The following is a 19,452-nucleotide window of genomic DNA, read 5'->3' as shown; positions in this document are numbered from 1 at the left end:
AGATTTAGTGAACAAATTTGCGAGTTGATCACCGCTGCGAACGAAAACAGGAAGTAGAAAACCAGATTTGTAGCAATTGCGTACAACGTGGCAATCGATATCGAGGTGTTTCGTTCGCTCGTGAAACACGAGGTTAGCCATGATGTGAATGGCAGCCTGATTGTCACAATGCAAAGGAATTGGGCGAGTTAAGGAGATACCAAAATCACGTAGTAAGTACGAGATCCATTGAAGCTCACATGTAGTCGCAGCCATACTGCGATATTCTGCCTCCGCCGAAGAACGAGAAACTGTACATTGCTTCTTGGTCTTCCAAGAAACAAGGGCTGGACCAAGGAAGATAGCAAAACTAGTAAGCGATCGTCGTGTGTCCGAGCAAGACGCCCAGTCTGCGTCACAGAAAGCTTCAAGCTGCAAAGAGTTGGAGGAAGGAAAAAAAAGACCTATGTCAGGACACCCTTACAAGTATCGTACCAGGTGCATAGCAGCAAGCCAATGTGATTGGCAGGGACGCTGCAAATATTGGCTTAATTGCTGGACTCCATGCGATATGTCGGGACGCGTGAAGCTGAGGTATAATAGTCGTCCAACTAGGCGGCGATAAGGTTCTGGGTCATCAAGCACAACATCAGTATCATAGCATAGTTTAGTCCCAGGCGGTAACAGAGTAGCTACACTCTTTCCTTGCTGCAATCCACAATCAGAAATGATATCCAATATGTATTTTGACTGAGTAAGAGATGTACTAAACTCTGAATGAGCTATTTGAAGTCCCAAAAAGTAGCGAGCAGTGCCCAAATCTTTAATAGTAAAAAGGCTGTGAAGGTGAGCCTTAACTTGAGCAATGTGGTCAAGAGAATGTGCCATGATGAGTACATCATCAACGTATACCAATAATCCAACAAATCCAGATTCTAACCTTTTGAAGAACAAACAGAGGTCGTGTTCTGATTGCTGAAAACCAAAGGCTTCGAGACTTCACATGAACTCCAAATTCCACTGACGCGAAGCCTGTTTGAGCCCATATAAGGATCGTTGGAGAAGGCAGGCATGACCGGGGGGAACCATGTATCCTTCAGGTGCTGTCATATAAAGTTCCTCATCAAGACGCCCATGAAGAAAGGCGTTATTAACATCTATTTGGTGAAGTGGCCAACCAAAAGCTGAAGTGATAGCCAAAAACAAGCGCACTGTTACTGTCTTTGCAACTGGAGAGAACCTGTCTGTGTAGTCGAGTCCCTCCACTTGTGTGTATCCCTTCGCTACAAGTCGCGCTTTAAACCATTCTATGGAGCCATCCTCACGTAACTTGGTCTTGTACACCCACTTGCAACCGATGGGGTTCTTATTAGAAGGTAACGGAACCACCTTCCATGTCTGGTTCTATTCTAATGCCTGCAACTCTTGATTCATGGCTTCAATCCACTGAGGTATAGCACAAACCTCCTTGTAATTCCTAGGCTCCTGCAACATAGAAAGTGAAGCAACAAAATCCACATATGCAGAGCTAAGGGCAGTAATGGTGGGAGTAGGAGAACTAGCAGTGAAGTGGCACACAAAGTCATCAAGCCACGAGGGCCTATGGTGAGTGCGAAGAGACCTGCGAATAGGAGGAGGAGTAGGAGAAGGAGTGGGTGCATTAGGAAGAGAGGAAGTCTCATTTGGCAATGTAGGACTTGGTAAGATAACCTCATCAGTGTCAGCTGTTAAGGGAACTTGTGGAAGAGGAACAGGGGATGGCGAACGTTGATGTGCAGCAAAAGAAAATATGTGCTCATGGAACTATACATTCCTGGAGATGAAAACAGAATGAGACTCAAGATCAAAAACTCTGTAAGCTTTCTGACCAGTAGGATAGCCAAGGAGTATACATTTAGATGAACGGGGATCAAATTTTGAAAGATGAGAATTAGGTTTAATCGCAAAACATAAGCAACCTATGGTACGTAGGTGTGAGTAAGATGGGACCTTGTGATATAGAACCTCATATGGAGATTTCCATCCCAAAACATGTGTGGGAAATCGATTGATTAGATAAGTAGCTGCCAAAATTGCATCCCCCCAGAAATAACGAGGAAGTGACCCCTGAAACGTAATGGAATGGGCAACCTCAAGCAAGGACCTATGCTTGCGTTCTACCACTCCGTTTTGTTGTGGAGTGTAGGCGCAACTACGCTGGTGAACAATTCCAGAGTCAAGGAGAAAGTTTGGAAGGAAGAGCTGAGAAATTCACTGCCATTATCAGTGCGAATTGACTGAATTTTCTTACTGAATTGAGTGAGGATTAGTTTGCAGAAATTTTGAAAAATTTCTAAGCATTGGCTTTTATATTTCATAAGAAAGGTCCATGTTGATCTGCTGTAATCATCAACTATCGTCAGAAAATAATGAAAATTTGATATAGTAGGAATTTTGTAAGGACCCCAAATATCGATGTGAACAAGAGAAAAAACAGAGAGTAATTTTATATTGCTAGACTCAAAGGGAAGCTTATGCATTTTCGCGAGAGGACAAATTTCACAAGGTTCATTAGCACCATCATACGGAGGCAAATCAACAATATGTTTCATTGAGGTTCTAGACAGATGTCCAAGACGTTGGTGCCACAAATCTCCCTGGCATTCAGTCAAGGTACAGGAATGAGATTTACACTCAGAAACTGACAACCTCCCTTTCTCTTCAACAATGCAGGACTTAATGATATAAAGGTTCCTAATCAAATGCCTAGTTGCCAATACTCTATTAGTCTTCTGGTCCTGCAGCGTGCAAGAAGACTTTAGAAAACGAAAAAAAATAGGCAAAGAACCACATAATTGTCTCACAGACTGCAAGTTAACAGAGAAGTTGGGAATATGGAGGACTTGTGTGAGAATGATGTTTGAAGTAAGTCTAACAGTACCTATATGGGAAACCGATTGGGTATGTCCATTTGGCAAGTGAATGAGTAAAGGATTAGCAAGCTTATCATAAATACAGAATAAACGAATGTATGCACATATGTGGTTTGTTGCTCCACCATCCACTATCCATGAACTGGAAATTATAGAGTCTGAGCTCAAAGTGTTACCTGCAAAGTTTTCCAATTGAGCATAGTGAACTTGAAGTGGATCAAGAGGTGTTTCATCGTGCATCAATTTCTTCATCTCAGTTCTCACTATGTCTGCAATGTTGGGAATCATTTCTCCAGTAATGGTCCCCTTGGTTTCAACAACAGTTACAGCACTGAAACCTCTTCCTCGCCCCACTGACTTTTTCCTTAGCTCATCCATTTCTTTGTACCAATCTGGAGTGCCGTGTAATTTGAAACATGTGTCTCTAGAGTGGCCAGATTTATGACAATACTCACATACCTGCTGCCTTTTGTCCATCACTGTTTTCTTCCTATGGCCTTGGGCTTTCAACTGAAATGCAGCACCATTGGTTGGCTACATGCTACTAATGCTAACTTGCATCTGTTTTTCAATTCGAATAAGCATCGAAAAAGCCTTGGTGACTGAAGGCACTGGATCCAGTAATAGTATTTGGCTGCGCGCTTGTTCGTAAACTGAATTTAATCCCACTAAGAACTGGATTAGTTGATTAGAAGCTGTCACTTCTGCCATAGCCTTGTTAACATCGCATGTACAGCCAGCCCATACGCACTTTGGTGCGGGAGCAAGACACAATAGCTCATCCCAAAGGCGTTTCAACTTGGTGTAATACTCTGTAATACTCATATTTCCTTGTGTAACTTGCCCAATTTCCCTCTGCAACTGATATATCATGGGGCTATTGCTTTCTCCAAACTGAGCCTCCAATTCTAGCCACAGTTCGCACGAAGAAGCCATATACATAAAAGACTCCGCGAGTTCCTTGGATATACAATTAAGTATCCAGGTCGTAACCATGGAATCGATGCGATTCCAGCGTCTGAATTCATCAGTATTGGTAGGTGGACGGCTCACAGTACCGTCGATGAAATTAAGTTCCATTTTCGCCGTTAAAGGTCTTCTCATTGCTCGATTCCAGGCAAAGTAATTGTTGCCTGTGAGCTGAGCCGATACCATCACCATTCCAGGGTGATCCGAGGACTAAAGCTGCATAAACTCTTGATCAAAACCACCATGTGATGTGGCATCATTACCCAATGAATCAGTAAATTTTGTCGTAGCCATGGCAGAAAAATTTCAACAATATGATGCTAAGAGATATGCAGAGACCTTCACAAGGAAAGCTCTGATACCATGATAAGAAACTAATACAAATGCAGAATAAAATTCTTGTTTGCAGCAAGAATGGAAACTGCTTTCATTCTATCTTCACACCCCAAAAATTACAAAAGAGTTGGGCATAAATACAGAGAAGAAGGGGAAGACGACAAAAAAGAAAAACAGAAAATCTAATCAGAAAACTAATCCTGAACAAACTTAACAAACTGTACACATCACTGCCTACTAGGCGCCATGTCACGCTTACTCAACAACTAGTAAAAATGCAGAAGTAAAGAAACAACAAAAAAAAAAACGTAAAGACAGCAAGCATTCTGCAACTGTAGTTCTTGCTTGCTGATGATGAAGGTGAGTTCTTCAAACTCAACCTAGATGCGACTCGCGTATGATTGCAACATCCGTAATAGACTCGTGTACAACCTATGCTTAATGGTTTTGGATATGGCAGGGAAGTAGTGCTCATTTTTTTAATGGTTTGACCATTTATGTGCCGTAGGGCGCACAAAAGAAATAATTTCAAATTTATTGAAAAAGTTGTCTACGGAAGAGAGGCAGTTGAGTGAGTACAGACAAAGGACATTTGTGCTTGAATTCCTTGACTGAAGAGTGTTTCGAGCTCATCTTGTGGCCCTCGGTGCATTTATACTTTTACTAATTATGTTTATGCTCTGCACTTACGTCGTTTATAGTTGCAAACGAGATAAATCGAACCTTATAATTTTGTGGTATTTTGTGTAACAAAACTTGAGCACAGTCCGTTTTTTTATTGCTGAGTCGGTGCCTGATTTGTTATTGCAGAAGTGTTCATCTAATTTGCACCACTAGTCACTTTTAGGCAGAAATTTATTGTAAATATAAAAAACAGAAGCCAACAAGTATGTGCTAGGGTTTAATGGGATATTATGTTAGTTAATCTTAAATGCAATTCAACCTCTTGTTCAATATGATAATTTGAGGTTTTGAGTCAGCAAAGCAAAATCTAAGTTCATGTTACATTTCTTATTTTGTCGATCCATGTTTTCATGGTTATATATAAGATTTTGCATGGTTTCTCGTGGATAAGTTTGGCATCTTGTACTATTTTCACAAGCAATATAAGCTTATTATCTTCAAATACAAGAGTTGTTTGTATCCCCTACCATGGAAAAATTAAATTACATTAATCTGTCTTTTTCATTTGATTTTGATTGTGAATGATTTTTTTCGTATTTTTTGTAATTTTTTATACATATATCTACAATGTTGAACCATGGCCTTAACATATGGATATTTGTCATTGTTTGTAATGCATTGCCTCTTGTTAGAATGTAACTTGTTCATAGTTTATTTCATTTTTTCTTGTTTGACATTGTTAGCTATTGCTACTTGTTTTATATCAATACCAATCTATACAAACTATACACATATATTTGTACTTGTATTAATTTTTCTAAAATCATACATAATTACATGCCAATTCGAATCCCGTTGTTGGTTGACAAGATATATGTTGGTTTTCACAGGAGAAAACAAGGATAATCCAGCCATTAACACAGAGAATAGAAGCTGCAACTGTACTGATTCAATATTCCAGAAAAACTGAAGCAGAAGAATGATGGGAACTTGAAGCCGTGTTTAAATACAAAGGCAAAAACTAACTCAAAAAACCACCTGTAACAAACTAACCACCTCATCTATGACTTGGACCAATAAGCAGCAGAATAAATGACAAGTGCACCACGTCACTAATGTGGAACAAAAAGAACAAAACAGAGCTATAAATCGCACTTCTAACATACAACATCTACCCACCGTCAAATAGAAAAGAAATAACATCATCTTCATCTTCAACCTCTATAACAGCAGTAGCAGTAGCAGCCTTATCTTCCATTGCTAAAACATCTCCAAGCTCAACAGCCCCCCCACAAGTGGGACTTGGATGCAGAGCAGCAAGGCCCAAATGTCCAGTAAAAATGCAAACGTCTTGAGACGCAGTGATTTCATAAAAATGTCGACAAGTTGCAGAGAGCTACGAATGTGCAGGGGAGTCAAGAAACTATCCTTGTACACAGAACGAACAACGTGACAATCAATCTCAGTGTGCTTCGTCCACTCATGAAAAACGGTATTGACCATAATGTGCAAGGCCGCCTGATTATCACAAAACAAACGAACAGGGAGGGGCAATGTAATGTCGAAGTCAGACAACAAATAAGATAACCATTTAAGTTCACAAACAGTAGCGGCCATGCTCCGATATTCCGCTTCTGCAGTAGAACGAGATACCGTAGACTGTTTCTTGGTCTTCCATGAGACCAAAGCAGCACCCAAAAAAATGCAATAACCAGTAAGCGATCGACGAGAATCAGTACACGATGCCCAATCGGCATCACAATATGCAGTGAGTTCAAAATTGTAAGTGGCAGGGAAGAACAAACCTTTAGAAGGCTCACCCTTAAGATACCGAACCACATGTAAGGCTGCTCTCCAATGAGCATCACACGGGCGAGTGAGGAATTGACTTAATTGTTGCACCGAATGAGATATTTCAGGGCGAGTAAAGCCCAAGTATAATAAACGGCCAATTAAACGGCGATACTGATTAGGTTGAGAAAGCAGAGCACCAGAAGCAGTGGTAAGTTTGAGACCCAAAGGAAAAGGCGTACTAACAGATTTTGCAGACGACATTCCGGTATCCTTAATGATATCACGAACATACTTAGTCTGAGCTAGATAAAGTCCATCAGAGCTTCGCGCAATCTCAAGGCCAAGGAAGTAACATGCGTTACTAAGATCTTTGATGGTGAAGAGTGAGTGCAAGTAGTCTTTCACAGTCTGAATTAGTTCCAAGGAAGGCGTTGTAACGATGATATCATCCACGTAGACAAGAAGAGCTAGAAGTCCGTTGTCTGTCTTCTTAGTAAAAAAACAGTGGTCATAGGCAGACTGCGTGAAACCAAACTCTGTGAGTTTAGCCGTGAGCTCGATATTCTACTGTCGAGAGGCTTGCTTCAAGCCGTAAAGTGATCGCTGCAATTTGCAAACAAGACCTTCCTGGACAGGATAACCTTCGGGCGGCTTCATGTACAAGTCCTCTTCCAAATAGCCGTGCAAGAGCACATTGTTCACATTCATCTGTTGTAAAGGCCAATTATGAGCAGCAGCTATAGATAAGAACACACGTACTGTGACTGGCTTCTCGACCGGAGAAAAATTTTCCGTATAGTCTACCCCAGGAATTTGAGTGAAGCCTTTCGCCACAAGGCGTGCTTTGTAGCGCTCCACAGAGCCATCAGCCCGTAGTTTAGTCTTGTACACCCACTTACACCTTATGGGCTTCTTCCCTGCTGGTAAAGGAGTACGAATCCAGGTGTGATTGTCTTCTAAGGCAGTGAGCTCGGCCTTCATAACATCAATCCATTCTTGGTGTCGCGTAGCCTCTTGAAACGACTTAGGTTCTTGCAAAATTGACACAGGGGCTACAAAAGATGTATATGCAGCATTAGAAGGATGAACAATGTGAGGATTAGATGTGACAGATACAAAATCATCGAGCCATAAAGGTCTACGAGTAACTCTACTAGAGCGACGGACAACGGGAGAAGGTGATTGTTCAGGCGCTGAAACAGGAGTTGAGGCAGGAATGTGTTCAGAGGGAGTATGCTGAGATATAGAGGGTTGAGTATGGTCTGGATGTAAGTGTAAAGGAACTGTGGAATCCAATGGAAAACCATAGGCAAAGGCAAGGTAGTATCAAGTGCTGCAGGAGCTTGAGAAAAAGGAAAAACTTCTTCATAGAACTGCACGTCCCTGGAAAATAGAACAGAATGAGATTCTATATCAAAAAATTTGTAGGCTTTCTGATGCATCGAGTAGCTAATGAGTATACATTTTAAGGCTCGAGGATGGAATTTTGACTTGTGGGGATTTATGTTGGTACCAAACACAATGAACCAAAGGTACGTAGATGAGCATATTCAGGACAGTATCCATGTAGCAATTCAAAAGGTGTTTTCAATGCTAACAGTTTACTTGGGGTCCTACTGATCAAAAAGGTAGCCGTAAGGATTGCATCTCCCCAGAATTTAATGGGAAGAGATGCCTGAAAAAGAAGTGCTCTAGCTACGTTTAATAAATGTCTGTGTTTTCTCTCGACCCGACCGTTTTGTTGGGGAGTGTATGTGCATGAAGACTGATGAATAATGCCTAACTTGGAACAAAGGGATTGACACTCATGATTCATGAATTCTGAACCATTATCAGATTGCAAGATTTTAATTCTCCTATCAAACTGATTAAGGATCAAGGAACAAAAATGTTTCAAAGTTGTAAGTACTTGGGATTTTTGTTTGAGTACGAATGTCCAAAGGCACCTCGAGTAATCATCTAACAAAGTTAAGATATATGTTCCGCCCAACAGATTAAGAGCAGCATACGGACCCCATAAGTCGATGTGAATAAGCTCAAACGGAACACTAGAATGAGACACACTAGTTGGAAAAGGAACACGAGTTTGCATTGCTTTGTGGCAGACTTCACAGGGAATTTGATTAGCATCAAAATACTAAGATCAATGTCAACTAAACGTTTAACTGCTTGTAATGAAGCATGTCCTAAACGCTTATGCCATAAGCTCGAAGTACAATTTACAGAACCAAGACTATGTTTAACAGCAGCAATAGCAGAGGTGAAACAGGAAGGATGTTGTCTAAAAATATAGAGATTGTTGAATAGATGAGCTATGGACTTGGTCGTCTTATTTTCCAGATCCTGCAAGAAACAAGTGTCTTTAGTAAAGTGAAGTTGGTAATCCGTATGGCTGCAGAGTTGGCTAACAGAGATTAGATTGACAGAAAAATGTGGAACAAAGAAAACATTGTTCAAGGTAATATCATCATTTAATTTGACCATACCCACATATTGAACTTGATTTCTGGAACCATCTGGTAAGTATATGAAATGAGGATTAACAGGTTTAACAAAAGAATGGAACAATGCAATGCTAGCACATACATGGTTGGTAGCCCCCGTATCAATGATCCAAGTACTCAAATCGATACAAGAAGGCTTAGCAACGTTACCTGCAAACTCTTCTTCAAATTGTGCGAAGTTTGCGTGATTGGTAATTGGATCCGGGGAAACATTCGCCTTTCTCAGCAATTCAAGCAACTGATTCATCATCTCTGCAGCATTGCCCTGTGTATCATCACCTTTAGCATCAATATTCGCTGCAAATGAACGCCCCTTTTTCTTACGATCATTGAGTGACTTGTACCAATCAGGTACTCCATGTAATTGAAAACAGGTTTCTTGCCCATGCCCCGGTTTATGACAGTGAGAGCACATCAAACTCCGTTTGTTTGCAATAAACTTCTTTTTCTGTGCATATCTATCATCCTCCCTCTTGTTCCCTTTCAAATTCAGCTGGTAAGCCATATTATTAGAATTCATATCAATAGATGTATGGATTGCTCTCTGTTGCTCAACACTGAAGATCATCGAAAATGCCTTTTCCACATTAGGTAGCGGATCGAGCATGAGAATCTAACTTCGTTCATTATTGAAGACTTCATGAAGACCCATAAAAAATTGCATTAGCTGCGTCAGTGAAGCTAATGCATCGATTTCTTCGTTGATCCCGCAGCTACAACCCCCACACTTGCACTTTGGTGGTGGTGCCAAACAATTGAGCTCGTTCCAGAGCTTCGTTATCTTAGTCAAGTATGCCGTGAGATTCAAGTCCTGCTGTGCCATTGAGGACAGTTCCCTCTATAGTTGATAGATTAAAGGTCCGTTACTCCGTCCGTATCGCGCCTGTATCGCGAGCCAAAGCTCTCGCGAGGTGTTGCAGTACATAAAGGATTCCACTATGTCCTTAGACATAGAATTCCACGACCATGAGATCACCATCAGATCAACGCGCCTCCATTGCTCAAAAATAACCGATCCTGCAGCTGGTTTGGGAAAAGAACCATCTATGAAGCCAAGCTTCATTTTGGTTCCAAGAGAAACATACACTGCTCGTCGCCAAACCAAAAAATTAGTGCCATACAACGGTAAGGAAGTCAGTGATAATTGTGCGTGTTCAGAAGGATGGATGGATAAAACATCCTTCTCGTACTGAGAGGCCATTTCACCGGGTCTCTGTCCCATCGTCGATGAAGCTACTTCATCCGCCATCATTCGAGAGGTAAAAGCGAAATCAACGCAATGTATCACACAGAGACCTTCACGAAGAAGGCTCTAATACCATGTTGGTTTTCACAGGAGAAAACAAGGATAATCCAGCCATTAACACAGAGAATAGAAGCTGCAACTGTACTGATTCAATATTCCAGAAAAACTGAAGCAGAAGAATGACGGGAACTCAAACCCGTGTTTAAATACAAAGGCAGCAACTAACTCAAAAAACTACCTGTAACAGACTAACCACCTCATCTATGTCTTGGACCAATAAGCAGCAGAATAAATGACAAGTGCACCACGTCACTAATGTGGAACAAAATGAACAAAACAGAGCTATAAATCGCACTTCTAACATACAACATCTACCCAACGTTAAATACAAAAGAAATAACATCATCTTCATCTTCAACCTCTATAACAGCAGTAGCAGTAGCAGCCTTATCTTCCATTGCTAAAACATCTCCAAGCTCAACAATATATACTAGCTAACAACCATTTCCATAAATAACTGGCTAGCATGTCGTATCTAATTATATGTTGATATTGAACACAAGTGCTATATGGAAATCTTTCAACTGTACTTTTTGCAATTCTATTTCATATGGTCTATTCGATTGTAAATGCTAGGTTGAATTTTGTGTCGGAACTGCAAGGTCAAGTCTCAATTACTGCCACTTTTTTCCACTATATAAACCCATACATTGGCATTGAGTTCTTTATCAAACTTCGACATCTATTGCATTCTCTCCTTTACCATTTTGTTTCTTACTAGCCTTCAGTCAAAACCTCTAAAAAGCATGGCACATGATTGCTTTTACACCAAAATGAGCTGTTTTATAGTGCACACTGGACGATTGAGGTCGAATCCACATTTGTCGACTTGTTGCTCGAACACCTCAAAAAGAATAACTTTCATATAGATTGGGTCAATTGTCATGCCGTTATGAGCACATTGTTTGACATCAACTCTAAACATGATACGTGTTTGTTGTATTCATATCGCCAAAATAAGTTGACAAAGCTTAAGCATCGATTTTGCACATTCCGGTGGATCACTAACTTGGCTTCAGTGGAATGGGATTCTAAGATGAAAAGTCTCAAAGCCGATGGTTATGTGTGGGAGCAAATATCAAAGGTATAGTAATTTGATGATCCATTCCACCAGAAATATGGGGTCACTATATATTTCAATTTCTAATATTATAATATTTTTGTAGGCACGAAGGACAGCAGGGCATATGTTAATGTGCCCGAGTTGCATTGGGATGCTATGTGCATATTATTTGGGGCTGATCAAACTTTTTCTTTTGCAGACATTGACGTCGAGTTCTACAATCTCAGTGAAACATGCCTGGACGAATGGGTGGGTTAATGAGTGCCTATTGGTTGAAGTCTAGAACGCTTAGAGTATATATTGAAGTATATATATATTTTTATAATATTGTGCCTCGTTAAAATGCTATTTTTCGAACCAAAAACCCTCTCGTGGAAGCTCCTTTCTTTTTTAGTTTATATTTTGATTTAGGAGCTTTGAAGTTATGATCCAAGTATGTAGTTTTAATATTAAGCAGCCATGACCTATGATATAAGTACTTTTGTTTAAAATGGTCCTGCCTATTTTTGTCTTTTTATTCTTCTTATTTAGTATGACAGTTTTGATAACTTATTAGAATTTCTCATTAATTAATAATAAATACAACGGGTGAATAGCAATTTATCCTCTGTGATATTAAAAATGAGCACATTACCCCCTATGAAAAAAATATAGCAATTTACCTTCTTATACTTTTTAAAATGATACAATTTACCTCCTTATATAGGGAGGTAGATTGCTTCATTTTAAAAATCATAGGGGGTAAATTGTTGTATTTTAAAAAATATAGGGAGGTAAATCGCTATTTACTTTTTTACAAAGGGGTAATTTGCTCATTTGCGATATCACAAGGGGGTTATTTGCATTTTTTCCTAAATACAACTGTACTACACGGTTTAATTTTCGGCCACAAAAGTTTACTTGTATATGGTTGAAATGCTATAGCTATCTAATTTTAATCTTGTAATTTAGGACCCGTAAAATGTTATATAATATAGCATATGAAAATAATTTAAATGGCATTGACATGAATTTGTTATTATTAACGTCTATTTTTACAAGTCCCAGTACAAAATACTTCACCATTTTTTTATTACTGAGCGGTTTAATTATAGCTAAGTAATTTCATTTTGCATATAAGACTCGTACGTCATATGCATATAGTAATTGAAAAAAAAAGTATATGAATTTTATAATTATTAAAATAAGATTACAATAGTCTACGTGTAAATGACTAAGCTAAAAAAAAATTACAATAATTAACTTATAGAGGACCTTATTCTTAAAATTACGAACATTTTAAGTTTCAGGGCGCATAATACATAACATAATTTTTTAAAATGCGTTATGTTATAGCTAAGTAACCTTAATTCGCATATACGACCTTCACTTTAGCGAGTATAAAATATTCCTCAAGTTCTTTCTTACGAATGAACTCTTTATATAGATTAAAAAAATTGATCATTTTGTGGAATAATGAACCTATTAAAACATATTATAAATTAAAAATAAATATGATGAAAGAAAATCATAAATCACAATAAGTGGGGCATAAAAATAAAAATTAAAAGTCGAACGGTCATATAATGGAGACTATAATAAAATGAGGTCATTAGTAAAATTTTTGAAATAATTAGTTTTTGAAAATAATTTAAAATAAGAAAATTTTAAAGCTTATTATTTAAACACTTTCCTCCAAAATATTAGTCCAGTAATATAGGAAAATAACACCAATTATACCAATGAATATTCATTATCTTGATGTTTACAGCAAAATATATGTTGTGTTTGGATTCCAGTCAGCGCATTTTTTAAGATAAGATAAAGTATATTTAATGTTTATTTTTGTGTTTTTACATCTTATTTGCGTATTTTTTTATTTTTCAACTTTCTATATATAATATATATATATTTATATATATACATAATATAAAACAGACATGATTTGACAATAAACAGTAATTTTTGTCTCCAAAAAATACAACATTAAACATAAATATATTCATATATAAAAATATATATTTTGATAATGAACAGTGATTTTTGTCCCCCAAATTCCAACATCAAACCTACACCACTTATTTTAAAATATTTTAAATTACTCCAAAATACAAATCCAAACATATCACCTATTTTCAACACACACTTATTTATCTTTATTTCTCTCTCTATTTTTAAAACACAAAACAAAACAACTAAAACACAAATCCAAACGGGAAGAAATTTTTTTCATGCTTTACGGGGATATCAATTTAGTAAAATATTTGTAGTTGTATTTGTTCTTACACATGATTTTTATAAAATTTGTAGGTCACATTCCTATTTGAAAAAGGGATTTGATTATCTAAACCATATCAATAACAATGAATATCAACCAGTATTTGATACTCCGTACTAACATATCAATTGCCATCTAAATATTGTCTACTATAAAAGAAGTAATATATATTCCATTTTTTTTTATATGGCTGCACACACTTTAAAACAAAGCAACACACTATCATAATGTTTGGATTTATTTTTTAAGTATTTTATTGTATTTTGTGGAGATAGAGAGAGAAAAACAAAGATAAATAAGTGTGTGTTAAAGATAATATGTATGTTTGGATTTATTTTTTAAAATAATTTAAAATAAGTATTGTATGTTTAATGTTGTATTTTGGGAGACAAAATTTACTATTTGTTGTCAAATTAAGTCTTTTTTATATATTTTTATGTATATGTATGTGTATATATATATGTATGTATTTATGCTAAAATAGTTTAAAACACTTAGATAAAATATATATTTTTTAAAGATGAAAAATATTGTGTATATTTTGACTCGTCTCGAAAATAATTTAAAAATGAAAACAAACATAATGTACAATGCCTATTAATGTTGTGTCTGCTTCCAAAAATTCTTCCCGGTTGTGACCCATTACAATGGGTATACTTTAATATCATGTCTACATCAAATGACAAGACAGGATAGTGTACTCAATCCCTGCCGATGGGATTACTCAATGCAAAGCTGCCACCACACTTTTGATTGTAGCAGCAACTATAAACGTTGTGTTTGGATTTGTGTTTTAGTTGTTTTGTTTTGTGTTTTGAAAATAGAGAGAGAAAAATAGAAATAAGTTAGTGTGTGTTGAAAATAGATGATATGTTTGGATTTGTGTTTTGGGGTAATTTAAAATATTTTAAAATAAGTGGTGTAAATTTGATGTTGGGATTTGGGAGACAAAAATCACTGTTCATTGTCAAATCATATATTTTTATATATAAATATTTTATGTTTAATGTTGTATTTTTGGGAGACAAAAATTACTGTTTATTGTCAAATCATGTCTGTTTTATATTATATATATTATATATGTAAAGTTGAAAATAAAAAAAACACGCAGATAAGGTGTAAAAACACAAAAATAAACATTCGATGTGTTTTATCTTGTCTCGAAAAACGTAAAGAGTGGAATCCAAACAAAGCCAAAATTTTCCTTCTTCTTCTCCTCGATAAATTCGTCTTCAATTGCAGAAAAATGCAATGATCATCCCTTGACACTTGGTGTAAATATATACTCCTTCAATGCGTATTAATTGGAGTAGTTGAAACAACTCCAACAACAATAGAACTGCAGTAACCTTCTTCCTCCATATCACCCTTGGGCTTCTAATTTCTATTTTCCATCAATCATGAGTGGTCCGAGGTAGAGGTAATGGTGCTCATGCATGTCCTAAGACCACAAAATCGATACTTCTATACGTATCGGTGGTCGAAGAAGCACGATAATGCGTTCATTCGTGCGCTCTACTATCAAGCTGGACTCGGGCATAAGCAAGTCTCACACACTCCTAACCAACATTCTCTGATATATGCCCCTGCTGTTATAAACTCGGGTTTCGGGTTGAATTTTCACTATAATACCATCAAGAACTGGTTGGAACATCTATGTTTACGGTATCAGACTTTTGATCGCACCCTAAAAGGAATGTGGCGCATGCATTTGATGAGGACTGGGATACAATGACCAACGTAAGTTTATTCATATAGGTTCTTATGAATCGTAATTTTGTTTATGTTAAAATATTTTTCATTATCTTAATAACGATTTACTGTGACAAGAGTCATCTTTTCGCCTAATCAGGAGCTCGAATTCGCTAATGCATGCTGCAGCAAAATATGTCCGCTACAGTCCATGAATATTGAAAACATGCATTGGCAGTTCAGTCATGGCCGTCTCCACGTCTCGGCTGGATCACCTTCTCCGCCCCTCCCTTAGACTGCCTTCTTGTGTTGATCTCTACTTTATTCGTTACGTAAGTTATTATGACTCTACTATTTCAAAATTCCAATTCATCTTTGGTTTTTACTGAAAATTTTTACGTAATGATATACTCAATTTCAGTGATATATTCTTCAATCTATTTTAAGGTTTACCTTTTATTTGCTTATGTCATTGTGCTTGTTTTGAATTTCTCTTTTTGCAGCTGCAATAATTTTTCCTTTTTCTGTTGTAGCAGATTTGCTAGATCCCATCAAATGGAAATGGTTAGTATTTCTCTCTTAGTTTGTTGATGATTTCTTGATAGAAAACTGGAGCTTGTTTGGTTGTGTTTTCAACGAGATTTTTTTCTATTTTTCATTGTTTGAGAAGGTGAGAATTTGTTTGGTTTGTGCTATTTTTAGTGAGAATGCATTCCCAATTCATTTCTCAATTTCAAATTTATAAAGGTCTAAATAGAGTTGTCATAGTTGTCTTTTCTTGTCCGCAAGTACTTGTTTTTTTCCCATCAATTACAATTGCTTTTCGCTCCCAACCGTTCCTTTCAATGGAATTTTCAAACATAACCAGCTCTCCTCCTCCTTTCCATTCCCCGGAAACTTGCCCGTCGATCCATCCTTTTTTTACTACCGTCGAATCCTGTGGTTCGAACAACGAATTCATTTGTCGGAAGAGAAAGCGCGGCACTCGAAATAAGGTGAGCTCTATACCGACAGATTTTTTCGTTCATCATGGTATGATTTTTGTCCCCGTTGCTGCTGTCGCAAAGAATATGAAAGCAGCTGCCAAACCATGTTCTTCTTGAGTAAACTTGTTTGGATCCCTCAGTGTGTGTTCATGTTTTACTGAACTTCTTCTTGTTAGTATATTTTATGGTTAAGCTTTTGGGATTCCGCACCTTAGTGAAAAATTCAAATACAGTACAGTTTTTTGTTGTCCACAGAGAATGCCGGTGCAACTCGAGTTAATTAATTTTTTATTATAAAAAAATTATTTTATTATAATTTCTTTTAATTAACTAACATAAACATGATGAGTCGCGATTTGAAATCGCGACTCGTCATTAAAATAAGGCCAAAAATTGTAAAATACGTGAAGTTGGGATTCTGAATCCCGATTTGGTATTTTTTTCCTTTTTTTGTTAATTATATTTATATAATTTAATTTATATATAATTAATTTTAACAACATATTAAAATCTAAAAATTAATAATAAATAATTTAATGTATATTTTCCAAAATATCAAAATTGTGTTGTCAAATTATTTATTATTAATTTTTGAATTTTTGTATGTTGTTAAAATTAATTATATATAAATTAAATTATATAAATATAATTAGACAAAAAAAAGAAGGAAAATATCAAGTCGGGATTCTAAATTCCGACTTCAGGTAGTTTGCAATTTTTGGCCTTATTTTAATGACGAGTCGCGATTTCAAATCGCGACTCGTCATGTTTATGTTAGTTAATTAAAAAAAATTATAATAAAATAATTTTTTTTATAATAAAAAATTAATTAACTCGGTGCAACTCTCACTAAATTTTATCTAAATTGTTTCTTTCAATTGTTGTCGGATTATTGAGTTTGTTATAGCAATGTTTTCACTTGTTTATTGAAAGCAGCTGCCAGTTGCAAAACCATGTTCTTCATCCAAAATTTTGTTTTGATTTAAGATGTGTGTTTGTTTATTTACATTCTTAATTGAGCTATGAAAGAGTGGAACTAGTTTGGGTAAGACTAATATATATATGTATGTATATGTATGTATATGTATATATATATCCTATAAATTGTCAAACATCATATGAAAGCTCACCCATAAATCCTTCAACGACCTTTTTTAGTGAATAATAATTATATCAAAATATTTGGTTTAGAAATTATATTTAGTTTAAATTGGGTTTCGGTCGAACAAGATTTATTTATAATGAATATGTTACACTTATGTGATTTGGTTGTAGTTTAAATAGACTCATCCATAAATTACATCAATATTTGCAAATCGCATTTAATTAATTTAATTTGGCTAAATCTAATTAGAATAAACAAACTCGATGTTAAGGATATTTATTCAATAAATTAAATCAAATTAAATTTTGATAAATCAAAATGTGATAGGTCAAAATGATTTATAAAATACTAAACTAAATTATCGATTTAGTTTTAATATTTATTGAATTTCTTTTGCTAATACGAATGGTTTGTATAAAAAATTGAAAAAATAATAAAAGTATTAAAAAATAATTAAAAAATACATACAAAAATAGTTACATTAAGATAATTGACAAATACATATTTACATAAAAAAAATACAAAGTTATGAGTTATGATTTGTCCAATACTGAATGAAAATAGGGGGAAATAGAGCACTCAATCTGGTTGATTTACTCAGTGTATACGGGCTGATGTTTTTTGGTTGATTACTTGAAGAAATAGTTGTTTTTTGTTTCTAATTCCATCTAATAGTGATTGAATTGCAATTTTGTATTCTGCATAACTATATACAAATGTTTTCCATCATGAAATTCTTGTGAAGAAATGCTTTATAGTCTACATTTGTTGCTTGTTTTCGATTATTTGTTTGTTAATCTATTAATACTTTAGATATTTTAGCAACATACATTGTAACTTTAACATGGTAGATGAGTCGAAAGGGGAAGGAGGCATGTGGTACGTATTCGGAGCCAAAGTCACGGGCTGACGATGCTTGGTAGGATATGCCACAGGTGTCTTTGCTCATTGAATTAATGTGAGCATTACAAGAAAGGACACCTTATCTCATCAATATTTAGTGAGCAAATTTGGCGTGAGATCGGGGTTGAATTGTCCCAACATAATAAAACACAATACACAGTTGCACAGCTTAAAGGTAAAGCTAACAGGCTTCAGATGCTTTGGCGTAAGTTTTATGATTTAGTGTACAAACGGACTTGCTTTGGTTGGGACCCAACAACGTGTACTGTGACTTCCAGTGAGGATCGTCGGGCTGAATGGATCGCGGTAATTGTATTACATTTCTCATGTTAGTTTTTTACATATATTCATAATTTCTTGTCATATGTCAATTAAGTGTGACTGATTATGCAGGCTAATTCGAGAGAGTGTGGCTTGAAAAAGAAGGGTCTTCCTCATTTTGATTTATGTACTGAGATGTTCTCATCTTCTGTGGCCACCGACAGTAATGCCCGTTCCTCTGACATGCCTCCTGTCTTCAACAATGACGATGATGAAGTTGATGTAAGCTATCCTGCAATGGATAGTGGTAATCCACTCTCATCCAGGCTCGAGAAAATTTGGAAGAGCAACAAAAAAACAAATAAGATTTACTATTAAGTGCAAAAAGAAGGGTCTTTCATATGGCTTACATAAAAATCATCCTCCAAATTAACAAATATTGAAAATTATAATTATTTTTCGTTGGTAGGGGGTTCCTTCGGCGGCTGGCATTCGATGAGCTTGCACCATCGTCTTTTGGCGCCTTTGGAACATTTAAGTCCGCATCATCTTTGTCTTCCGAGCTCAACGATACATCCATGCAAATAGAATAAAAAATTACAATAGCAAGCTCGTTATGTGGGGGGGCTGCCATATCTGGAATATCCAGGAAAAGATCATCATCGTCTTCTTCTTCCTCCTCGTCGGGTACTGGACTGTCGAGGTTCTCGTCCTCATCGAAGAGCTCGCACAGCTCTTCCCACTTTGGCTCGTATGCATTC

The 19,452-nt window shown here is 36.4% G+C and overlaps 1 protein-coding gene and 1 long non-coding RNA gene across 2 annotated transcripts; one reads left to right on the top strand and one right to left on the bottom strand.

Moving 5' to 3' along the window:
• Positions 1-3,425: 3,425 nt before the first annotated feature.
• Positions 3,426-4,052, bottom strand: LOC110012911 (uncharacterized). The gene has a single exon (XM_020698047.1). The coding sequence runs from the start codon at positions 4,050-4,052 to the stop codon at positions 3,426-3,428; it is 627 nt and encodes a 208-aa protein (XP_020553706.1).
• Positions 4,053-15,023: 10,971 nt separating this feature from the next.
• LOC148785015 (uncharacterized) lies at positions 15,024-19,310 on the top strand. Its single transcript, XR_016062720.1, has 5 exons — positions 15,024-15,484; positions 15,597-15,768; positions 15,973-16,431; positions 18,379-18,736; positions 18,824-19,310. It is a non-coding gene; the product is annotated as an uncharacterized LOC148785015 (long non-coding RNA).
• The last annotated feature ends 142 nt before the right edge of the window (positions 19,311-19,452 follow it).

The sequence above is a fragment of the Sesamum indicum genome, linkage group LG11, assembly GCF_026168435.1.
Source record: "Sesamum indicum cultivar Baizhima isolate 11 linkage group LG11, ASM2616843v1, whole genome shotgun sequence".
Taxonomy (NCBI): Eukaryota; Viridiplantae; Streptophyta; class Magnoliopsida; order Lamiales; family Pedaliaceae; genus Sesamum; species Sesamum indicum.
Note: the sequence above shows the minus strand (reverse complement) of the source record. Positions and strands in the feature narration are given on the sequence as shown.